This window comes from Somniosus microcephalus, unplaced genomic scaffold, assembly GCF_052327205.1.
Source record: "Somniosus microcephalus isolate GS21.2 unplaced genomic scaffold, FLI_Smic_1.0 scaffold33, whole genome shotgun sequence".
NCBI lineage: Eukaryota > Metazoa > Chordata > Chondrichthyes > Squaliformes > Somniosidae > Somniosus > Somniosus microcephalus.
The window spans coordinates 268,271-294,659 of NW_028225220.1; the positions used below are offsets into that span (position 1 = coordinate 268,271).

At 42.3% G+C, this 26,389-nt stretch overlaps 1 protein-coding gene across 1 annotated transcript in view; it reads left to right on the forward strand.

Moving 5' to 3' along the window:
- The window catches only part of LOC147083870 (scavenger receptor cysteine-rich domain-containing protein DMBT1-like), a 43,425-nt gene extending 32,294 nt beyond the window's left edge, over nucleotides 1–11,131 (forward strand). The window contains exons 8-16 of the mRNA XM_085980080.1: nucleotides 682–999; nucleotides 1,083–1,160; nucleotides 1,249–1,566; nucleotides 1,700–1,739; nucleotides 1,933–2,051; nucleotides 3,021–3,128; nucleotides 7,539–7,649; nucleotides 10,389–10,520; nucleotides 10,971–11,131. Of these exons, the coding sequence (XP_085836206.1) occupies nucleotides 682–999; nucleotides 1,083–1,160; nucleotides 1,249–1,566; nucleotides 1,700–1,739; nucleotides 1,933–2,051; nucleotides 3,021–3,128; nucleotides 7,539–7,649; nucleotides 10,389–10,520; nucleotides 10,971–11,131 (1,385 nt within the window). The remainder of the gene's footprint in view (nucleotides 1–681; nucleotides 1,000–1,082; nucleotides 1,161–1,248; nucleotides 1,567–1,699; nucleotides 1,740–1,932; nucleotides 2,052–3,020; nucleotides 3,129–7,538; nucleotides 7,650–10,388; nucleotides 10,521–10,970) is intronic.
- Nucleotides 11,132–26,389: the final 15,258 nt, after the last annotated feature.

Sequence of the window (26,389 nt, forward strand, 5' to 3'; positions counted from 1 at the left end):
CTCTCCTGCCTTCCACTCTATCACAGACCTTCCCTTTTGTTCTTTCTCTCCTCCCCAATTTCCCGCTCCTGTACTTGCTTAAAAACCTGTTCCAACTCCAGCATTTTCCAGATCTGACGAAAGGGTCATCGTCCTGAAACATTAACTCTGTTTCTCTCTCCACAGATGCTGCCTGACCTGCTGAGTATTTCCAGCACTTTTTGTTTTTATTTCAGATTTTCAGCATCCACAGTGTTTTGCGTTTGTATTTTGTTTCTGTCCTTGTCCCATTATCATCTCCTTTTGCCTCGCACCATCATCCCTTTTGTCTCTCAATCTCTCCTGCCTTCCACCCTATCACTGACTTTCCCTTTTGTTCCTTCCTCCCCTCCCCAATTTCCCGCTCCTGTACTTGCTTAAAACCTGTTACATCTCTAACTTTATTCAAGTTCTGACGAATGGTCATCGTCCTGGAAATCGAATTCGGTTTCTCTCTCCGCAGATGCTGCCTGACCTGCTGAGTATTTCCAGAATGCTCTGTTTTTATTGTTTGTTTTATTTTCGATTTCTAGCTGTATTTCTATTAAATTTCTGAAATAATTATCGACACCAGTGACCACAGCCGGTACAACATGTGTTGTGCAGTATGAACACAGAGAGTGATCAATCGAAACACCTGGATATTTCTTGTTTCATTGACAGAGCACAAAGAGATACGACTGGTGAATGGAAAGCATCGCTGTGAGGGAAGAGTGGAAGTGTTCTACAATGGGACCTGGGGAACAGTGTGCTCAGATAAACTGGATCGGCATGATGCAGAAGTGATCTGTAAACAGTTACAGTGCGGCCCCCTCACATCTATTGATTATGATACTCGGATATTCGGAGCGGGATCTGGACCCATTTGGCTCGATGCGATGGAGTGTGATTCGGACGAATCCTTCCTTTGGCAGTGTCAGACAGACCCGTGGGGGGAACACAACTGTGATCACAGGGAGGATGCAGGTGTTGCTTGTTCAGGTAACACAAGGAACCTCTCAATGTGCGGGTGTCATTTCAAACATTGCTGTCCAATACAGTCAGCATATTTCTCTTCTCAACAGAAGTCAAACTGCCGAAGAGATCCCACAGTTCAAGGGTCTGCATTCGAGAATCTGGTTCTAAACATAAACATTCATCAGGTGCTTCCTCCCCTTCATTATACCAACTATCTGACTTGTATTCCAGGCTTGTACTAAATAAATAACAATCAATGATTCTCTTTGATAGACTCGGGACAACCGTTGCGCCTGGTTGGAGGCAACACCAATTGCTCCGGCAGAGTGGAGATATTGTCCAATAACAGCTGGGGCACGGTGTGTGATGACTCCTGGGATATGGCCGATGCCAATGTTGTCTGCAGACAGCTGGGTTGCGGCTCCGCTCTATTGGCCGCAGGAGGGGCCGCCATGGCCCAGGGTGCTGGTCTTATCTGGCTGGATGAGGTGAAGTGCACCGGAAGTGAATCCTTTCTGTCCGACTGTCGTTCCTCACCGCCAGGTCAGCATGACTGTGATCCCAAGGAACATGCCAGTGTAATTTGTTCCGGTAAGGGTCGCAGGGGTTTCCTCGTTCTGTGATCATTACTCATGGATTTCGCAAATTAATAACAACGTTTATATTTTTAATATAAAACCTAATGTTTGAAGTTCATGAAATGTTTGTACAATATATTCCACAGAACTCGATTTGCCTCCTGCTGCTTCTCCTTCCACACCTGCAGCTACTTATCATTATTAGTACTATTATTAGTATTGATGTTAGCGATCGTATTAGTGGTATTGGTGTTATTGAGATTTTCTTGATTTTGTTAATTTCTGAAGATCACGTGATCGGTTCCAAATTGACTGGAACATTTTTAAAATACAAGGCGGACTGTGTCTGTGTTTTAATCTTTCTGTAATCTTGTGATTAAGGAAAGGGAGGAAAAACCACCTCCTTCCTTGTTGCCATCTGCATAACGCTCGGAGTCCTTCTAATCTGTGAGCTGATCGCACTGATGGCGGTAATACAGAGAAAGGCAACAAGAAGAGGTGAGGCTCATATCTTGCCGCTGAATTAACACTTGATCTCAGATCGCTTCATATCCGGGCGAGTCTCCAGTTCACTACATTTTCCATAGAGTGTCATGTTGTCTTGTTAGCAATAAATCTGAATTAGCTTTTGGCGAAATGTTCCATTCAATGTGCTGCCCGATTTAGTAAAATAGGACATTTAAAATGGAGAGTTATTTAAAGTGTTCACATTCACTGTCCCAGTTCATCAGCCGGTACATGAGATTCCTGAAGAATTTACTTGCTGCAACAATGGGACAGAAAGTTTATTGAACTGTTTAGGCTGTGCGCTCAGTTATTTATTGGTCTGTTGTTCTTCATTTATTCCATTGGGTATCCGTTCCACCCCTTTAGTTTCTGGGTCCGGATGCCCAATCTCGAACTCTCTGACCGGGTTCTGCCCACCATGTTGAGAGGTGACAGTTTTATAGGACTTTCTGCATTCTCTGGTGATTACTCTACATCCCAACACAACTATTCCACTCCTATCTCACCCACCCAACACACTCCTGCTCTGTGTACACAGCAAGGCTCCTCTCACAATGACGGGACATGCCAGAGAACCATCAGCTCGTCACTCGCGCTTCCAAACTGATGCTGTCCGCAGAGATCAGTCAACTTCACCCAGCTTCTCTTCAGCTGAACTCCCCGTGTGGCCCCGTAACCGACCGATCAACTGGAGCTCATTTCTCCTGATACCCCCTCATTCCCTCTTCCCCAGGTCAATACAACTGGCCGCAGTCTGCTGGAGGTGAACATGTGTCTGCACAGAGACACAGACACACACACGGAATCACAAACACAACTAAACTCCTCCACTTTCACGCTAACTGATTCTGTCCCTTGAATATCACTATATCTGTTATTTGGATTTATTCGCAGATGAATTCCCGTGAAACGCGCGTGAAGTGAATCAACATGTTAATCTCCCCGCCCTCCCTCCAACAGGTGCTGTCACTCGCGGTAGGGAGTCACCTGCTGGTTTGTACCAAGCAATTTATGAAGAGATTGAGAATATTCCCCCTGGCGAGGATTCCGCTCAGACCCAGGGTTCAGGTCTGTATTTTCCGTTGATATCGAATCTTCACTGGACAAATGTTGCCTCCCCTTAAATACCCCTTTTAGTGGTGAATGTACTGACTGGACACGATCAGCAGTCCGCTCACTGTCCCCATGTGAAGGAGTCCTATGACAGTGAGAGTGTCTCTGTGTCCATGTGTATAGTGAGAACAGCAATGGTTTGGGAAGATTTCCACTGGTCGGTATTGCTCAAAGAGCGGGTTTATGGTTTGGTTGTAAATAGCGAGCAGAGACGCTGTTTCTATTTCCCACCCGGCTCCACACGGACTCCCTCAGATATCTGTGCCCAGGAATAATAAACCCAGCGGCTGATTGTATTCTTTTACTTTATATTCACTCAAACATGACATGAAGTCACAGATCGATTCACAGAAATCACAGAAATCACAGAAACCTCACAGTACAGATAGAGGCCATTTCGGCCCATCAAGCCTGCACCGACACATATCCCACCCGATCCCCGTAACCCCTACACATATCCCACCCTATCCCCATAACCCCACGTATTTAATCCCCCTAACACTAAGGGTCAATTTTTATCATAGCCAATCAACCTAACCCCGCACATCTTTGGACTGTGGGAGGAAACCGGAGCACCCGGAGAAAACCCACGCAAACACGGGGAGAATGTGCAAACTCCACACAGACAGTCACCCGAGGCCGGATTCGAACCCGGGTCCCTGGCGCTGTGAGGCAACAGTGCTAACCACTATGCCACCGTGCTGCCCATCTTCATTCCTGCACTTATCGCCTTTCCTTTGGCCAGATATTCTGATCCTTACGGGTGTTTACGCGCTGTGTACGCACCCGCAGGGACATCGGAAATGCCGGTTTCACGCATGCACAGCGGATGTGCTGAAAACCAGCTTTTCCGATCAGTCAAGAATGGCCTAGACAGATCCTCCGCCTGCCCTGGAGAAGGGCCTCCGCGGGCAGAGAGTTCCGCTTTCTGGAGACCCTCCGCCCGCAGTAAACCCAAACAATTCTTACACCAGGTAAAAGCAGGCCTGCTTTAACCAGGATAAGAGTATTAAAAAGTAAAACAAAACAATGTTTTCACTCAGTTATCATGTAAAAATACTTTCAAAAAAGGTCAGTTTATTTCTAGCCCCGTAAAAAACTTTAATTATTTTGTTCAAAAAATTTCATTTTTTTAAAAATATTTAACTTTTTGTAATTTCAACTAATTTTCAAAAGGTGATGGCTTATTTTAAAATGTATTTAAAGTTTTACTGTTTCCGGACTGTCTGTCAAGTGTATGAAGGGAGATTTCCTTCTTTGATTGGCTCCCCAGTGCCCACATGGTCCCAGGGACGCTTGCGAACCGCATGTGCCTCTGGGATACGTGGGCCCGGCGCCTTTAGACTTGGAGAGGCCCAGGAGCAGAACTATATTCACCTCGGGAGCCCTCAGGTTAGCCCGTGGATTTTTTCCAGATCGGCGGCCTCCGCACGCGGGAAGTCTCTGATCAGAAAATATGGCCCAAAATTGGCCTCGAAATTGCAGTTGGAGTCCTGCCACGGGCGAACGACTCTGAACTACAAGAAAAGTAGCCATGATGTGGAGATGCCGGTGTTGGACTGGGGTGGACAAATGTAGGAAGTCACACAACACCAGGTTATAGTCCAACAGCTTTATTTGAAATCACAAACTTTCGGAGCGCTGCTCCTTCGTCAGGTGGATGAAGGAGCAGCGCTCCGGAAGCTTGTGATTTCAAATAAAGCTGTTGGACTATAACCTGGTGTTGTGTGACTTCCTACAAGAAAAGTATGCAGCTACCTGCTGCCTCCAGACCTTTGCTCTGTTCCGCTCCTGGGCCTGCAGGCATCCACATGCGTAAATGCCCCATATCCCAGGGGCGCAAGCGGTTCGCAAGCAGTGTGCCAGTCCAATCAATCTCAATGGGGAATTCCTATTTTGCGTATGGGGATTCCATTTTAGTATGGAGTCTCGGTAACCAGAATGGTCCAGATTTTCTTGGGCCGATGACCGAGTACGCGGTGTGTACGCAGCCGCTAGTGCCCCGCAACCACTGGGTTTCCACGATGAACATGCGCGAAAACTCAGAACATACGATTTGTCAAGTTTCAGCTCGACAGATCCACCGCATCCCCGGAAATGAACATTCGCTGGGGAGAGCTGGGCTATTTACCCAACTACTGCCCAGCGAATGCCCGTGAAATTTACACCTGGTAAAAGCAGCGATAAGGACTTTGTTTTAACAGCGTAAGACTTTAAGTAACTATTAAAATACTTTTAAAATTAGATAAAAATAACAAACCTTTAAAATTAGTTTAGGTTCTTTTAAGCCCCTGTAAAACATTTAAATTTATATTTCGCAAAATTAAACTTTAGCTTTATAAGTTTCATTAAATTGTATTTTAATTCATTTTGAATGTGTAATGATTTGTTTTTATTTAACTGGTGTGTAATTGTCTTTTTTAGGGGATTCCTATCATGATTATGGGGATTCCCCTTTATGATTGGTTGGGCCGGCCCACGTGATCCCAAGGTATTTGCGAAGTGCGTGCGCCCCGGGATACGTGGGCCTTTACACAGGTGTGCGCGGAGAGGCCCAGGAGCGCAAGTGTCCGAATATCCGTGACCATCAGGTCGGTTCGCACTATTCTTGCGGCTCGGAGGCAACCGCCCGCGGGAAGCCTGCGACCGCAAATTGAAAGCGCAGTTTCACACCACTTAAATCAAAATAAATAATCAGAGGTTCCAAATCAGTTAAAATACAATTTAAAACCATTTTTCTTGTAGACTAAATATAAACATTTTTAAAGGGGCAAAAATAACCTAAACTAATTTTAAATATTTACATCACTTTAAAAAATTTATTTCAAGAATTATTTAAACCCTTACGCTGGTAAAAAAATGCCATACCACTGTTTTTAGCAGGCATAAGGGTTTCGTGGGCATTCGCTGGGCAGCAGTTGGGCAAATAGTCCAACTCTGCACCAGTGAATGTCAATATCCTGCGGATTCCAACGATGTGTAAAACAGAATCTGGACAGATTGCAAGTTCTGGATTGTCGGGCATCACGCGCGGAACCCCGGAACTTGCGGGAAACTTACGATGGTGTGTGTACGCCGTCTTAGGCCACGGAAAATCCGGGATAGGGCTGGAAATTGCAGTTGGAGGCTTCCCGCGGGTGAATGCCTCTGAACCACAAGTAAACTCAGCACCTACCTGCTGCCCCTGGACCTTCGGACATTTGCGCTCCTGGGCCTCCAGGCATATGCCTGTGTAAAGGCCCACGTATCCCAGGAGCACTTGCAAGCGCCCCTGGGATCAGGTGGGCCAGCCCAATAAATCACAAAGGGGGTTCTCATTATTCTTATGGGGATTCAATTTAAAGAAAGACTTGCATTTATATAGCGCCTTTTATGACAACTGGACGCCTCAAAGCGCTTTACAATTAATGAAGTACTTTTAGAGTGCAGTCACTGTTGCAATGTGGAAAATGCGGCAGGCAAGTTACGCACAGCAAGCTCCCACAAACAGCAATGTGATAATGACCGGATAATCTGTTCTTGTTATGTTGATTGAAGGACAAATATTTACATACGGAATCCACGTAAGCATAATAGGAATCCCCTAAAAAATACATTTTAACAAAACTGAAATAAAAGTAAATCATCACATGGTCAAAATTAATTAAAATAAAATGTAATTAAACATTTAAAAGAAAATTAAATATTTTGAAAAATAAATTTAAACTTTTTTCAAGGGGCATAAAATATCGGAAACTAATTTTAAACGTTTATGTATGTTTAAATCATTTAAATAAATGTATTTTACTGTGTATTTAAATGCTTACACTGGTACAAGAAGGCCTTTTACTTCTCTTTTACTTCTTTTGGTTCTTTTATTCTTTTGTCCGATCGCAGCCCTGCCTTCGATCTAGTTCCTTTTCTCTCCAGTTTTGAAGAAGGGTCAAACCCGAAACGTCAACTCAAATTTCTCTCCACGGATGTTGCCTGACTTGCTGAGTTTTTCCAGCATTTTCTGTTGTTATTTCGGATTTCCAACATCTGCAGTATTTTGCTATCGTACAAGAAGGCCTTACTCTTGCTTTTACCAGGTGTAAGTGTTGTGTTCATTCGCTGGGCGGTAGTTGGGCAAAGAGCTGAATCCTGCGCCTGCGAATGTCCATTTCCTGCGGGTGAGCACCATCTGTCAAACAGAATCTTGACAGATTGCAAGCTCTGCGTTTTTGTTCAAGTGCATCACATGTGGAAACACGGAACTTGTGGGACACTTATGATCATGTACGTTGTGTGTATGCGATCATAGGCCCCGGAAAATCCGGTTTATGTTTTCTGCTCCGATATCCTGAACAACCTCTCCAATAACCATCCATTATTTGTGTTTGACAGTTTATGGTTCCACTGACTCCCTCAATCAGATTGAATATTACACCAGTGACGTTTTGGGTGACACTGACCCGGGATCAGAAAATCCTGAAGGGAAGTCCTCCAGTATTCAGGGTGGGTACATTTTTACTTCCTACAATCTCTTTTTTGCACTTCACGCTTTCTACTACCTAAAACCAACAACTAAAGATAAAAAGCTTACTTGCCGATTAATGACACTGACAAGGACCCACAATACCGGACAGTGGATTTGGTTAAAAAATATTGTAGAAATAATTTGGATTTGAAACAAGGTCATGTTAATTTCCCACAATGGATTTTTTTTCCGTTCCTGGATTGGCTGGCAAGGCCAACATTTATTGCCCATCCCTAATTGCCCTTGAGAAGGTGGAGGTGAGATGCCTTCTTGAACCGCTTGAGTCCCTGTGGTGAGGGTATTCCCACAGTGCAGTTACAGAGGGAGTTACAGGATTTTGACCCAACGACGATGAAGGAATGTCGATATATTTCCATGTCAGAATGGTGTGCAACTTGGAGGGAACTTGAAGTAGATGGTGGTCCCAGGTGCCTGCTGGCCTTGTCCTTCTAGGTGGTAGAGGTCGCGGGTTTGGGAGGTACTGCTGAAGACGCCTTGGTGAGTTGCTGCAGTGTATCTTGTAGATGGTACACACTGGAGCCACGGGGCACTGGTGGTGGAGGGAGTGAATCTATAAGGTGCTGGATGGGGTGCCAATCAAGCGGGCTGAATTGTCCTCAATGGTGTTGAGCTTCTTGAGTGTTGCAGGAGCTGCACTCATCCAGGCAAGTGGAGAGTATTCCAGCACACTCCTGACTTGTGCCTTGTAGATGCTGGAAAGGCTTTGGGCAGTCAGGAAATGAGACAGTCGCCGTAGAATACCCAGCCTCTGATCTGCTCTTGTAGTCATAGTATTTATGTGTCTGGTCAATGGTGACACCTTCCATTTCTTTGCTGATGGAGCGATAATGGGCCGGATAGGATTTGTCCTGCATTTTGTGAACAAGTCATACCTGGGCAGTTTTCCACATTGTTGGGTACATGCCAGTGCTGTAGCTGTACTGGGACAGCTTGGCTAGAGGCGTCGCTGGTTCTGGAGCACAGGTCTTCAGCCGGCATGTTGTTAGAGCCCATAGCCTTTGCTGTATCCAGTGCATTCAGCCATTTCTTGATACCACGTGGAGTGAATTGAGTTGGCTGCAGACTGGCTTCTGTGATATTGGGGACCTGAGGAGGAGGCCGATATGGATCATCCACTCGGCACTTCCGGCTGAAGATGGTTGCAAACATTGCAGCCTTGTATTTTTCACTCACGTGCTAAGCTCCACCATCATTGGGGATGGGGATATTGATGAAGCCTCTTCCTCCCATTAGATATTTCATTATCCGCCACCATTCACTACTGGATGTGACAGGACTGCAGAGCTTTGATCTGAACCATTGATTCTGTAAATTCTGTAATCTTGCTGCCCTCAGTGCTTCTTCCAAGTGGTGTCCAACATGGAGGAGTACTGATTCAGCAGCTGAGGGAGGGTGGTAGGTGGTAATCAGCAGCTGGTTTCCTTGCCCAGCTCGACCTGAAGCCATAAGACTTCATGGTGCTGGAGTCAATGTTCAGCACTCCCATTACCACTCCCTCCCGAATGTATAGCACTGTACCGCCACCTCTGGTGGGTCTATCCTGCCGGTGGGACAAGACATACCAAGGGTTGGTGTTGGAGAGGTTACCTAATGGCTTTAATGTATGATTCTGTGAGCATCATATGTCAGGCTGTTGCTTGCTAGTCTGTGGACAGCTCGCACAATTTTGGAACAAGTCCCCAGATGTTCGTGAGCAGGACTTTGCAGTGTTGACTGGGCTGGGTGTGCTGCTGTCATGTCCAAGGGGGATCATGAGCAGGAAACCCCGCTCACTCTCTCTGTACTAACCGACTGTGTTATACACTATTTTCTCTGCTCTGATACCTGAGGTATTACCTGTACTAATGAACTGTACATTATTGTGTCTGACTGCAGGGAGGGCCGACATTTATGTTCCATCTCTAGTTGCCCTGATAAGGTAGTGGTGGGCCTTCCTCTGAACCACTACAGTCCTTGTAGTGAATGATCCCCCACAATGGTGTCAGTTACCAAATTCCAGGATTTTGTCAATGGGTCGATGAAGGGATTATGTTGTCTGCTCCAATGTGCTATCAATCTCCATTTTTTGTGTTTGACAGTTTCTGGTTCCTTTGACTCCCTCAATCAGATCGAATATTACACCAGTGACATTTTGGGTGAAATTGATCCGGGATCAGAAAATCCTGAAGGGAACACCGCCACTATTCAGGGTGGGTAAAAATCCCAATTACTACAAGCATTTGTTGGACTTCACACAGTTTATTACCTAAAACCAACAACTAAAGACATCAGAGCTTACTCGCCGAAAAATGACAGCGCCAAGGATCCGTAGTACTGGACAGTGATTTTAGTTACAAAATGTTGTGGAAATACTTTGGATTTGAAACAAAATCATATCGATTTCCCCCAATGGTATAATGGAAGGAAACATTCAGTTCATTGTGTTTCCTCACACGGCTCTATGGGCCGTGAAATGTGAATTGTGTGTGCAGGTTGGGTGGGTGATTCAATGCGATATTTGTGACTTTAACACGGAGACTAAACTACCTCGACACGACACGGTCCAATCATTGCCCCAGATAACCCCACTTCACCCGAAGACCACATTGGTCCACTCTCCCGCCCTGCAAGGCCCGGGTAGATTGATTTATAATAATATCATTCTGAGTACTCAGTGCTGGCATTTGGTTTCAGTGGAAATCTCTGTTTCCTCCCAGGTCCGGTTCCGGGCGATTATGACGATGTCGAGACTGGAGTCACTGACACTCAGGGTGGTCACTTTCTGCTGGACGGTGCTCCTGATGTTCTCCTCACACTCAGAAGTGCCGGCGGTGATCTCTCCACTCTCGGTGAGTTACATCTCTGACATTCCCGCAGTCACCAGCCCTCTGTGTAGGAATGGGCTGGCGCTGTTTTAAATTCCCTTTCAATCGGCGGTGACACAGGGCGATGGTTGATTTAAGTCATGTTGTGATTACAGGAAATGAAGTGTTCTAGAAAAGAGATATTCTAGAAAAGAGACCCTGATGCTGTTCAGTGTGGATTATCTTCCTTGTTAATATTCGCACCAGGAATCATTCCAGTGCTCAAACTGAACCGCCCGACTCTCGGATATTAGACGCACCTCGTCTGCTGTCACCCAGCGGTAAAACCCAGCACGGGGGTGTGGGTAGAAAACAATTCTCTTCCACTCACAGACCAGCAAAGTCCAGCCCCTTCACCAAATTGACAGATATATGTGACCCACACTGATGCGGGTTTTACCGCCATCATTAACCCATAATCTGTCTCTCCCACAGTGTACAGCTCTCAGACCCGCACTGATCCCGGTTTACCGGTTCCTTCCACTCCTGGTAACAATGACCATGTTCACTGTGACACGTTCACAACCCCGGACATTCCGCCACCGATGGGCAGTGACTGTGTGGCTGAAAATGTTACATCTACGTCAAGCCGGTAAGAGCAATGTTTTATTACCTGTTGCATTGTTTGTGCCCCAGTGCTGGGGGAGTGTTCAGTCCCGGGTGGATTCTACTGTGTGACAATGGGCAGTGTGTTCAACCGGTAGTGATACTGAAACTAGCAGAGAGAACATGCTGTGTATTTACTGTGGAAATAAATACCCCATTATACTGGCTGTAATTAATTCAATTCTGTGATTGTGGGGAGTGTGTTTAACGGCAAATGATACTGAAACTGTCAGAGAGATGTTGTTTATTTATTATTTAAATAAAAGGCTAATTGAAGTGAAGTATCAGAGAGAACATTCTGAGTAGTGAAAAAGACTCCATTTGATTGTATGGTGTGTTGTTGAATTGTTTAATCCTCTCTCTCTCTCAAGGTGTTTTTTTTTCCTTTCAGAGAGAATTAAGTGGAAAATCCTGGTTGCGATGTCCCGGTGTAGCGGGAAATAACCTGTGTTAAATCTGAGAGAATATCCATTAACTTAACGAACAGTGTGAACATGCTGAATGTGCCTTTCTTCACGATATAAACACCATTTTATTTGATCAATCGCCATGTTAATTTGTTTTGAAATACATAGATTTAGCTTTTCTCTATATTCTGGCTGCGTTCTGCTTAATTAAACATTATAAAACAGGAAGAATGTATTCGGATCATTGCTCTGTCTACAGTAATACTGTAATACACTGCTCTGCGTGGATTAAGCAACTGTGTAAAAGAGATTAAGAACATCTGTTTATTGCTGAAGGTTTTATATGAACTTCATTTTGTAACCGCTTCACTTTTACATCCTCCATTTAAGATTGTTCAGAACCCGCAGGGGGTCAAAGGAATAGTCTGTCTGTTTTATCTCCCTTTATTGTAACTGGTCCCTGCACCGTCATATACTCAATGTACAGAGACTGCTGCAGTCTCCTACTGGAAATGGTGATGTACATTGCGTTGAAAAATAAAAATGCATTTATTAAATATTATTTGAAATCTGTGCCTTTGTCCATGTTCATGTTTTTATTATGTCCCATCAGTAAACACACACCAATCCCTAGATACAGCACAATGTTGTTTTGCTGCACGACACCTGTCCCTGGGAATTCGGCGTATGGCAGGAGACCAGGAGAATCTAATCAGAGTTCCACGGCCACTGTTTTTGGACTTTAATTCTAAAAGCTAAATATTTCAGTTATTCAGCCGCAGGGAGCAATGGTCACTCAATCAGCAAAACGACTGTACCGTGCAGTGTCCGCCAGCAGGTGGCGATGCTTATTCCATCAGTGTGACCACTGCAATGGCAAGTGTCCACCAGCAGAGGGCGAACATTATTATAAATAAAACAGGAAATGCTGGAACCACTCAGCAGGTCAGGCAGCATCTGTGGAAAGAGAAAAAGTTAACGTTTCATGTCAGTGATATCTTCAGAAATTTAAAATGTCAGATTAACCGCTTTTAGTAAATAAAGAGCCAGGGAAAAGGGGGCATGAAAAGATCAAAAGGCTGAAGGTCTGTGATAGGATGGAGGGCAGGAGTGATTCAGTGAATCCTCGCTTCCCTCACTCTGATCCATGTCCCTGTGAATTGCAGCATTCCATTCTCTCAGGTACAAACCTGACATTATCATTAATTCTGCTGATAAGGGAGTCGCTGTTGTTGTGTGATGAAAATAGCGCCACCTTGTGGGGTCTAAACACAAAGGCCCACAATTTGCGATCGGAGGCTTCCACCCTCCGCATTTCCCTGGTGGCCCGGGAGGGTTGGAGGCTCGCGATCCTGGGCTTCTCCGGGTGCGCGCGGGCAGAGGCCCAGGGATCTCAGGTGCGCATGCGGCTCACAAGCGCCCCTGGGATCACATGGGCCAGCTCAACCAATAAAAGAAGGGAATCCCCATTCATACTTCTGGGAGTTTCGTGCGTCCGGAGCTCCCATAAATATGAATGGGATCACTTTAAAAATACACAAACACATAAAATAAATAAATAAATTACATTTGTAAAATTAATTAAAATGCCATTTAATTAATTATTTTAAACGAAAGTTTAAGTTTTTTTTTTAAATTAAATGTATTAACGGGGCTAAAAATGAACTTACATTATTGCACAGTTTTTTTTATGTATAAATGAGTGATCACATTTTAGTTTGCTATTTTTTAAAACTCTTATTCTGGTAACAGCAGGCGTTACACCTGCATTTATCAGGCATAAGAACTTCACAGGCATTCAGCGGGCGCAAGTTGGGCAAATAGCGGAAATCTCCACCCGCAGAGGCCCATCTCCCGGGGATACGGAGGATCTGTCAAGAAAATTTCGATCAGAAAATGCTGGAAATACTCAGCAGGCCAGGCAGCATCCGTGGAGAAAGAGACAGAGTTAATGTTTCAGGTCTGGGACCCTTCATCAGAACTGGAAAACCTGGAGATGTAACAGATATTAAGCAGGATCAGAGACAGGGGGGTTGGTTAGGAGGGGAGGAAGGAATTGAAAGAACATCCTGTACTTTTGTAAGAGGCAGGAAAGATAAAATGTTGCAAATGGGAATGGCAAAAATCATACTGCATGAAAAATGGGGGCAGGGATAATTATCTGAAATTGTTGAACTGAATGTTGAGTCCGGAAGGCTGTAAAGTGCCTAATCAAAAGATGAGGTGCTGTTCCTAGAGCTTACCTTGAGCTTCATTGGAACAGTGTAATGGGCCGAGGACAGTGAGATCACAGCGGGAGTGAAGCGGTGAATTAAAGTGACAGGCGACCGGATGCTCAGGGTCACCCTTACGGACTGAACGGAGGTGTTCCGCAAAGCGGTCGCCCAATCTGCGTTTGGTCTCCCCAATGTAGAGGAGACCGCATTGTGAGCAGCAAATACAGTATATTAAATTGCAAGAAGTACAAGTAAATCGCTGTTTCACCTGGAAGGGGTGCTTGGGGCCCTGGACAGTGGGAAGGGAGGAGGTGAAAGGGCAGATGCTTGCACGGGAAGGTGCCGGGCGAAGGAGAAGGGCTGTTGGGGGTGATTGAGGAATGGACCAGGGTGTCGTGGAGGGAGCGGTCCCTTTGGAATGCTGAAAGGGGAGGTGAGGGGAAGATGTGTTTGGTGGTGGGATCACGTTGGAGGTGGCGGAAATGGCGGAGGATGATCCATTGAATGTGGAGGCTGGTGAGGTGAAAGGTGAGGACAAGTGGAACGCTATCGTGGTTCTATTAAAGAGGGGAAGGGGTGAGAGCAGCAGTGCGGGAAATAGAACGGACACGGTCGAGGGCCGTGTCAACCACGGTAGAGGGGAATCCTCGGTTGAGGAAAAAGGAAGACATGTTGGAAGCACTGGTATGGAAGGTGGCATCGTCAGAACAGACGCGACGGAGACGGAGAAACTGGGAGAATGGAATAGAGTCCTTACAGGAAGCGGGGTGGGAGGAAGTGTAGTCCAGGTAGCTGTGGGAGTTGGTGGGCTTGTAGTGGATGTTGGTCGAAAGCCGATCACCAGAAATGGCGACGGAGAAGTCAACGAAGGGAAGGGAAGAGTCGGAGATGGACCATGTGAAGGTGAGGGATGGGTGGAAATTGGAAGTAAAGTGAATGAACTTATCTAGTTCAGGGCGAGAGCAGGAAATGGCACCAGTACAGTCATCGATGTACCAGAAAAAGAGGTGAGGGAGGGGACCTGAGTAGGACTGGAACAAAGAATGTTCCACATATCCCATGAACAGGCTGGCACAGCTAGGGCCCATGCGGGTTCCCATAGCAACACCCTTAATTTGGTGGAAGTGAGTGGAGTCAAAGGAAAAGTTGTTCAACGTGAGAACAAGTTCAGCCAGGCAGAGGAGGGTGGTGGTTGACGGGGACTGGTTGGGCCTCTGTTCAAGGAAGAAACGGAGCGCCCAAAGTCCGCCCTGGTGGGGGATGGAAGTGTAGAGGGATTGGACGTCCATAGTGAAAAGGAGATGGTTGGGGCCAATAAACTGGAAACTGTTGAAGTGACGGAGGGCGTCGGAAGAGTCGCGAATGTAGGTGGGAAGAGACTGGAGAAGGGGAGAAAAAATAGAGTGGAGATAGGAAGAAATAAGATCCGTGGGGCAAGAACAGGCTGAAACGATGGGTCTACCAGGGCAGTCCTGTTTGTGGATCTCGGGAAGTAGTTAGAAGCAGGGTGTGCAGCGTTGGGGGACTATGAGGTTGGCGGCCATGGAGGGTAGATCTCCAGTGGAGATGAGGACAGTGACACACTTGGAAACAATGGCTTGATGTTTGCTAATGGGGTCATGGTCCAGGCAGAGGTTGGAGGAGGTGTTGGAGAGTTGGCGTTCAGCTTCCACACGGTAGAGGTTGGTTCGCCAAACAACAACAGCACCACCCTTATCAGCAGGTTTAATGATAATGTTAGGGTTGGGTCGGAGAGAATGGAGTGCTGCAAGTTCAGAGGGAGGTAGGTTGGAGTGAGAGAGGGGAGCACAGAAATTGAGATGGCCGATGTCACGTCGGCAGTTAGCAACGAAAAGATCTAGAGAGGGTAAAGGCCAGAGGGAGGGGTCCAAGTAGAAGGAGCATTTAGAAAGCGGGAGAAAGGATTGGCCATGTTTTCACTATCCCCTCTGACCTTCCCCTCTCTGACCCCGAACGATCAGTCCTCAGCAAAGGCCTGAGCTTCATCCCCTTATGCCCCTAACTGAATGAATTTCGAGCTCGGCACGATGCTGAGCTCTTCTTCCGTTGCCTTCATCTGCATGCCCACTTCTCTGGCCAGGAGTTTTCCCCCGCATGGCTGATGCTTTCTCCCGTTTTCTAAATTCTCCTTCTACTTGGAACCCTCCCTCTGGCCTTTACCCTCTCTAGATCTTTTCATTGCTAACTGCCGACTTGACATCAGCTGTCTCCATTTCTCTGCTCCCCTCTCTCACTCCAACCTACCTCTCTCTGAACTTGCAGCACTCCGTTCTGTCCAATCCAAACCTAACATTATCATTAAACCTGCTGATAAGGGTGGTGCTGTTGTTGTTTGGCGAACCGACCTCTACCGTGCGGAAGCTGAACGCAAACTCTCCAACACCTCCTCCTACCTTCGCCTTGACCATGACCCCACTAGCAAACATCAAGCCATTGTTCCCAAGTATGTCACTGACCTCATCTCCTCTGGGGATCTTCCCTCCATGGCCGCCAACCTCATAGTCCCCCAACCCCACACAGCCCGCTTCTACCTCCTTCCCAAGATCCACAAACAGGACTGCCCTGGAAGACCCATCGGTTCAGCTTGTTCTTGCCCCACGGAACTTAGCTCTTCCTATCTCAACTCTATTTTTTCTCCCCTTGTCCAGTCTCTTCCCACCTATATTCGCGACTCTTCTGATGCCCTCCTTCACTTTAACAGTTTCCAGTTTCCTGGCCCCAACCGTCTCCTTTTCACTATGGACGTCCAATCCCTCTACTCCTCCATCCCCCAGCAGGACGGCCTTTGGGCGCTCCATTTCTTCGTTGAACAGTGGCCAAACCAGTCCCCATCCACCACCACCCTCCTCCGCCTGGCTGAACTTGTTCTCACATTGAACAAGTTCTCCTTTGACTCCACTCACGTCCTCCAAATTAAAGGTATTGCTATGGGAACCCGCATGGGGCCTAGCTATGCCAGCCTGTTCATGGGATATGTGTAACATTCTTTGTTCCAGTCCTACACAGGTCCCATCCCTCACCACTTTTTCTGCTACATTGATGACTGTATTGGTGCCGTTTCCTGCCCTCGCCCTGAACTAGATAAGTTCATTCACTTTACTTCCAATTTCCACCCTTCCCTCACCTTCACATGGTCCATCTCTGACACTTCCTTTCCCTTCCTTGATTTCTCCGTCTCCATTTCTGGCGATCAGCTTTCAACAAACATCCAGTACAAGCCCACCGACTCCCGCAGCTACCTGGACTACACTTCCTCCTACCCCGCTTCCTGTAAGGACTCTATTCCATTTTTCTAGTTTCTCTGTCTCCGCCGCATCTGTGCGGGTTAGGTTGATTGGCTATGATAAATTGACCCTTAGTGTTAGGGGGATTAAATACGGGGATAGAGTGGGATATGTGTTGGTGTAGGGGTTGCGGGGATCGGGTGGGATATGTGTCGGTGCAGGCTCGATGGGCCGAAATGGCCTCTATCTGCACTGTGGGGTTTCTGTGATTCTGTGATCTTCTGAGGCAGTGCATGGAACCGTGGATGACTTGCTTCCACATTAGAAATGAGTTCTCAGGTGACTGATGAGTCCAATGCGGGACCTACAGTCTCTGTTACAGGTGGGGCAGACAGTGGTTGAAGGGGAGGTTGGGTGGTGTGCTTGGGTTGACGTGCGCTCCTTGCGCTGCCTGCGCTTGGCTTCTGCGTGCTCCTGGTGAAGAGACTTGAGGTGTGCGGCGCTTTCCCGGATGCTTCTCCTCAACTTTGTGCGGTCTTCGGCCAGGAATTCCCAGGTCTCGGTGGGAATGTTACACTTTTTCAAGGAGGCTTTGAGGGTGACCTTGAAGTGTTTCCTCTACCCACCTGGGGCTCTCTTGCTGTGTCGGAGCTCCGAGTAGATCACTTGTTTTGGGAGTCCCGTATTGGGCATGCGGACAATGTGACCCATCCATCGGAGCTGATCAAGCATGGTCAAAGCTTCGATGCGGCGAATGTTGGCCTGAGCAAGAACACTGACACTGGTGCGCCTATTCTGCCAATGGATTTGCAGGATCTTGTGAATTGCAATGGAATATCAATTTAAAATAGAACAATAATTTGCAATGCAATAGCACATTGCAATGGAATATCACACTGAAATATAATCGTCACTTGCAATGCAATAATACATTTCAATGGAATATTACTTTGCAATTTAATAGTCATTTGCAATGTAATAGCACCTTGTAATGCAATGCCACTTTGCAATATAACCATCATTTGCAATGCAATAGAACATTGCAATGGAACATCACTGCAATACAATCATCATTTGCAATGCGAAAGAACATTTCAAGCTACTATCAGTTGGCAATATAACAGCCATTTGCAATGCAACAGAACAGTGCAATGGAATATCACTGCAATATAATCGTCATTTGCAATGCGAAAGAACATTTCAAGGTACTATCAGTTTGCAATATAATAGTCATTTGCAATGCAATAGAACACTGCAATGAAATATTACCTTTCAATATAATAATAATTTGCAATGCAACAGAACATTGCAATGGAATATCAATTTGCAATATGATTGTCATTTGCAATGCAAAAGCACATTGCAATGGAATATCACTTTGCAATATAATTGTCATTTGCAATACAATAGCAAATTGCCATGTAATATCGATTTGCAATATAATCACCATTTGCAATGCAATAGCACTTTGCAATGGAATATATATTTGCAATATAATAGTCTTTTGCAAAGCAATATCGCATTGTAATGGAATATCGCTTTAAATAAAATGTGTAATTTGCAATGCAATAACATATTGCAATGGAATATCAATTGGCAATATAATTGTCATTTGCAATGCAATAGCACATTACGATGCAATAGAGCATTGCAATGGAATATAAATTTAAAATATAACAGTCATTTGCAATGCAATAGTAGATTGCAATGGAATATCACTTTGCAATATAATAGTCATTGGCAATGCAATAGCACATTGCAATTTAATTTCGCTTTGCAATATAATCATCATTTGCAATGCAATAGCACTTTGCAATGGAATATAAATTTGCAATATAATAGTCTTTTGCAAAGCAATATCACATTTTAATGAAATGTCACTTTGCAATATAATAGGCATTTGCAATGCAACAGTACATTGCAATGGAATATCACTTTGAAATATAATAGACACTTGCAATGCCAAAGCAAATTGCAATGGAATATCATTTTCCAAAACACAACTATTTTGAAAACAAGATAACAATGCAATGTAATATCACTTTGAAATATAATTGTCATTTGCAATGCAATAGAACATTGCAATGGAATATAACATTGCAATATAATAGGCATTTGCAATGCAATGGAACATTGCAATGGAAGATAACATTGCAATATAATAAGCATTTGCAATGCAATAGCGCATTGTAATGGAATATCGCTTTATAATATAATCATTATCTGCAATGCAACAGCATATTGCAATGGAACATCACTTTGCAATATTATCATCATTAGCAATGCAACAGCACATTACAATGCAATAGACCATTGCAATGGACTCTCAGTTTGCAACATAATAGTTATTTGAAAGGCATTGGCACATGGCAATGGAAGATTAATTTAAAATATAACAGTCATTTGCAAGAGGGTGGTTGGAATGTGGAACTCAATGCCTAAAAGGGTGGTAGAGGCAGGAACCCTCACAACATTCAAGAAGCATTTGGATGAGCACTTGAAATGCCATTGCATACAGGGCTATGGACCAAATGCTGGAAAATGGGATTAGACTGGACAGGGATGGATGGGCGGCGCAGACACGATGGGCCGAAGGGCCTCTTTCTGTGCTGCAAAACTCTATGACTCTATGACAATAGAATATCACTTTGCCATATAATATGCTTTTGCAATGCAATAGAACATTGCAATGGAACATCACTGCAATATAATCGTCATTTGCAATGCAATAGAACATTTCAATGGACTCTCAGTTTGCAATATAATAGTCATTTGCAATGCAATAGAACATTGCAATGGAATGTTACCTTGCAATATATTAGTCATTTGCAATGCAAAAGAACATTGCAATGGAATATCGCTTTGCAATATTATCGTCATTTGCAATGCAACAACACATTGCAATGTAATTTCAGTTTGTAGAGTAATAGTCATTGGCAATGCATTAGAACATTACAATGAAATATCACTTAACAGCATAGTAGTCATTTGTAATGCAATAGAACATTGCAATGGTATTTCACTTAGCAATGTAATAGTCAGTTGCAATGCAAAAGCTCATTACAATGGAATATCGCTTTGCAATATAATTGTCATTTGCAATGCAATAGCAAATTGCAATGGAATATCGATTTGCAAAATATTCGTTATTTGCAATGCAATATAACATTGCAATTGAATATCACTTTCCAATGTAATAGTCATTTGCAATGCAATAGAAAATTGCAATGGGATATCACTTCACAATACAATAGTCACTTGCAATGCAATATAATATTGCAATGGAATATAAATTTGCAATATAATTGTCATTTGCAATGCAACATCACATTGGAATGCAATGTCGCTTTTCAATATAATTGTCATTTGCAATGCAATATAACAATGCAATTTAATATCACTTTGCAATATAATAATCATTTGCAATGCAATAGCAAATTGCAATGGAATATAAAATTGCAATGTATCAGCATTTGCAATGCAACATCACAATGTAATGGAATATTGTTTTAAAATAAAATCGTAATAGGCAATGTAATAGCATATTGCAATGGAATATCAATTTGAAATATAATCGTCATTTGCAAAGCATTAAGACATTGCAATGGAATATCACTTTGCCATATAATAGTCATTTGCAATGCATTACCTCATTCTAATGGAATATCACTTTGCAATGTAATAATCATGAGCAATGCAATAGCATACTGCAACGGAATATCACATAAGAATATAGTAGTCATTTGTAAGGCAATAGAAGATTGCAATCTAATATCACGTTGTAATATAATAGTCATTTGAAATGCAATGGCACATTGCAATGGAATATCACTTTGCCATATAATATGCTTTTGCAATGCAATAGAACATTGCAATGGAACATCACTGCAATACAATCGTCATTTGCAATGCAATAGAACATTTCAATGGACTATCAGTTTGCAATATAATAGTTATTTGCAATGCAATAGAACATTGCAATGGAATATTACCTTGCAATATATTAGTCATCTGCAATGCAAGAGAACATTGCAATGGAACATCACTCTGAAATATAATCATCACTTGCAATGCAATAAAACATTGCAATGGAATATTACTTTGCAATTTAATAGTCATTTGCAATGCAATAACACCTTGTAATGCAATGCTGCTTTGCAATATAACCATCATTTGCAATACAATAGAACATTGCAATGGAACCTCACTGCAATATAATCATCATTTGCAATGCGAAAGAACATTTCAATCTATCAGTTGGCAATATAATAGTCATTTGCAATGCAATAGAACAATGCAATGGAATATCGATTTGCAGAGTAATCGTTATTTGCAATGAAAATAACATTGCAATCTAATATCACTGTGTAATATAATAGTCATTTGTAATGCAATATCATATTGCAATGGAATATCACTTAAGAATACAGTCGTCATTTGTAATGTAATAGAAGATTGCAATCTAATATCATGTTGTAATATAATACTCAATTGAAATGCAACAGCACATTGCAATGGAATTTCACTTTGCAATATCATAGTCATTTGCAATGCAATAGAACACTGCAATGGAATATTACCTTTCAATATAATAGTCATTTGCAATGCAACAGAACATTGCAATGGAATATGACTTTGCAATATGCTCGTCATTTGCAATGCAAAATCACATTGAAATAGAATATCACTTTGCAATATAATTGTCATTTGCAATACAATAGCAAATTGCCATGTCATATCGATTTGCAATATAATCGTCATTTGCAATGCAATAGCACTTTGCAATGGAATATAAATTTGCAATATAATAGTCATTTGCAAAGCAATATCGCATTGTAATGGAATAACGCTTTAAATCAAATTTGTAATTGGCAATGCAATAACATATTGCAATGGAATATCAATTTGCAATACAATCATCATTTGCAATGCAATAGTACATTACGACACAATAGAACATTGCAATGGAATATCAATTTAAAATATAACAGTCATTTGCAATGCTACAGTAGGTTGCAATGGAATATCACTTTGCACTATAATAGTCATTGGCAGTGCAATGGCACATTGCAATGTAATTTTGCTTTGCAATATAATCATCATTGGCAATGCCAAAGCAAATTGCAATGGAATATCATTTCCCAAAACACAACTATTTTGAAAACTATATAACAATGCAATGTAATATCACTTTGCAATATAATTGTCATTTGCAATGCAATAGAACATTGCAATGGAATAGTACCGTGCCATATATGAGTCATTTGCAAATCAAGAGAACATTGCAAAGGAACATCACTGCAATATAATCGTCATTTGCAATGCAATAGATGATTGCAATGGAATATCGCTTTGCAATATTATCATCATTTGCAATGCAACAACACATTGCAATGTAATTTCAGTTTGCAGAGTAATAGTCATTGGCAATGCATATTAACATTGCAATGATATATCACTTAACAGCATAGTAGTCATTTGTAATGCAATAGAACATTGCAATGGTATATCACTTAACAATGTAATAGTCACTTGCAATGCAAAAGCTCATTACAATGGAATATCGCTTTGCAACATAATATGCTTTTGCAATGCAATAGCAAATTGCAATGGAATATCGATTTGCAAAATATTCGTTATTTGCAATGCAATATAACATTGCAATTAAATATCACTTTGCAACGATGGCTTAGTGGTTAGCACTGTTGCCTCACAGCGCCAGGGACCCGGGTTCGAATCCGGCCTCGGGTGACTGTCTGTGTGGAGTTTGCACATTCTCCCCGTGTTTGCGTGGGTTTTCTCCGGGTGCTCCGGTTTCCTCCCACAGTCCAAAGATGTGCGGGTTAGGTTGATTGGCTATGATAAATTGACCCTTAGTGTTAGGGGGATTAAATACGTGGGGTTACGGGGATAGGGTGGGATATGTGTTGATGTAGGGGTTACGGGGATCGGGTGGGATATGTGTCGGTGCAGGCTCGATGGCCTGAAATGGCCTCTATCTGCACTGTGGGGTTTCTGTGTGATTCTGTGTGAATATAATAGTCATTTGCAATGCAATAGAAAATTGCAATAGGATATCACTTTACAATACATTAGTCATTTGCAATGCAATATAACATTGCAATGGAATATTACTTTACAATATAATAGTCACTTGCAATGCAATAGCAAAGTGCAATGGAATACAAATTTGCAATATGATAGTCATTTGCAATGCAACATCACATTGGAATGCAATGTCACTTTTCTATATAATTGTCATTTGCAGTGCAATATAATAATGCAATTTAATATCACTTTGCAATATAATAGTCATTTGCAATGCAATATCAAATTGCAATGGAATATAAATTTACAATATAATAGTATTTGCAATTCAACATCACGTTGTAATGGAATATTGCTTTAAAATAAAATCGTAATTGGCAATGCAATAGCATATTGCAATGGAATATCAATTTGAAATATAATCGTCATTTGCAAAGCAATAGAACATTGCAATGGAATATCACTTTGCCATATAATAGTCATTTGCAATGCATTACCTCATTCTAATGGGATATCACTTTGCAATGTAATAATCATTGGCAATGCAATAGCATATTGCAATGGAATATCACATAAGAATATAGTAGTCATTTGTAATGCAATAGAAGATTACAATCTAATATCACGTTGTAATATAATAGTCATTGGAAATGCAATGGCACATTGCAACGGAATATCACTTTGCCATATATTATGCTTTTGCAATGCAATAGAACATTGCAATGGAACATCACTGCAGAACAATTGTCATTTGCAATGCGATAAACCATTTCAATGGACTATCATTTTGCAATATTATAGCCATTTGAAATGCAATGGCATATGGCAATGGAATATTACTTTAAAATATAACAGTCTTTTGCAATGCAATAGAAAATTGCAATGGAACATCACTGCAATAATTTCATCATTTGCAATGTGATAGAACATTTCAATAGACTATCAGTTTGCAATATAATAGTAATTTGCATTGCAATAGAACATTGGAATGGAATATTACCTTGCAATATAATAGTCATTTGCAATGCAAAAGAATATTTCAATGGGATATCACTTTGCAATACGATCGTCATTTGCAATGCAATAGAACATTGCAATGGAATATCACTTAACAGCATAGAAGTCATTTTTAATGCAATAGAACATTGCAATGGTATATCACTTAGCAATGTAATAGTTACTTGCAATGCAAATGCACATTGCAAAGGAATATCACTTTGCAATAAATTGTCATTTGCAATGCAATAGAACATTGCAATGGAATAGTACCATGCCATATATTAGTCATTTGCAATGCAAGAGAACATTGCAATGGAACATCACTGCAATATAATCGTCATTTGCAATGCGAAAAAACATTTCAATGGACTATCTGTTTGCATTATAATAGCCATTTGAAATGCAAAGGCATATGGCAATGCATTATTACATTAAAATATAAGAGTCTTTTGTAATGCAATAGAACATGGCAATGGAATATCGCTGCAATAATTCCATCATTTGCAATGCGATAGAACATTTCAATGGACTATCAGTTTGCAATGTAAAAGTCATTTGCATTGCAATAGAACATTGGAATGTAATATTACCTTGCAATATAATAGTCATTTGTAATGCAATAGAACATTGCAATGGTATATCACTTAGCAATGTAACAGTTACTTGCAATGCAAAAGCACATTGCAAAGGAATACCACTTTGCTATATAATTGTCATTTGCAACGCAATAGCAAATTGCAATGGAACATCGATTTGCAAAATAATCGTTACTTGCAATGCAATATAACCTTGCAATTGAATATGCAATGCACTAGCTCATTGGAATGCAAGGTTGCTTTGCAATATCATCGTCATTTGCAATGCAATACAAAATGCAATGGAATATCACTTTGCAATCTAATAGTCATTTGCAATGCAATAGCAAATTGCAATGAAATATAAATTTGCAATATAATAGTAATTGCAATGCAATATCAGATTGTAATGGAACATCCCTTTAAAATAAATTCATAATTGGCAATGAAATAGCATATTGCAATGGAATATCAATTTGAAATATAATTGTCATTTGCAATGCAATAGAACATTGCAATGGAATAACATTTTGCAGTATAATAGTGATCTGCAATGCAATAGAACTTTGCACTGGAATATTACCTTGCAATATAAGTCATTTGCAATGCATTACCTCATTCTAATGGAATATCACTTTGCAATGTAATAATCATTAGCAATGCAATAGCATATTGCAATGGAATATCACATAAGAATATAGTAGTCATTTGTAATGCAATAGAAGATTGCAATCTAATATCATGTTGTAATATAATAGTCATTTGAAATGCAATGGCACATTGCAACGGAATATCACTTTGCCATATATTATGCTTTTGCAATGCAATAGAACATTGCAATGGAACATCACTGTAAGGATTTCGGGGGCTTCGTTTAAACTGGTTTAAGGTAATCTACCTGGCCCGCAGTCTTTTTGCTGCTGCACTCTAAACCAATTTACAAACAGCGGTTTCGAATCGCTACCCCTCCTTTAGTTCTGAGTGGAGGAACTTATAATTAATGATATTAAAACGGAACACGTGGTTTGGATGAGAGAAAAAAATCAAGCTTTATTAACTAAAAGAAACTACAATCACAATATCAAACTATCCCACACGAACGCAGTAAAATTGTAAAACTATACAGCAGGAGGGTTGCAGATGGTGAAAACGAGGGGTACAATGGCTACAATGTTATTTAAACAATCTTAGCAATTCCCTTAAATCACCATCCCCCCTTAACTCCTGCTAGGTTGCCTTGTTGAGAGTCAGAAAATCTCTGCTCACATGGTCCAGCGAAGAGAGAGAGAGAGAGAGAGAGAGCTCACCTATGTCCCAGGAAGTCAAGAGGCAAGAGCCAAGAGTCAAGAGAGCGAGCTGGCTGCTCAGCCCTTTTTTTATACCTGGTGAGCCCCTCACATCCTGCCTTGCAAGGGCTGTGTGCAAAATTAACCCCAAAGCTGTGATAGGCTAACTCAAAGTGGTTAGATTGAGTGAATGTGATTTTCAGAGCTCCCTTTGCTGAAACAAAAGGGAGATACATCTGCTCTATAGTCCAGTACTGGGTGATTGGAAACCCATTCAAGATACAAAGAGTCTCTTCTGCAGTTTAGGTGTATCCACTCGATATACAAACAAATGCTAATAGCATTCAATTGCTTTATAAACAAAGCAATGTCCTTTGTCTTCATTGAACCTTACTTCCAGACACAGGAAGCTGCATTCCAAACCTCTTTTGTCATTCGGCCATGTGGTGCGACTGCCATTTTATCCCTGGAA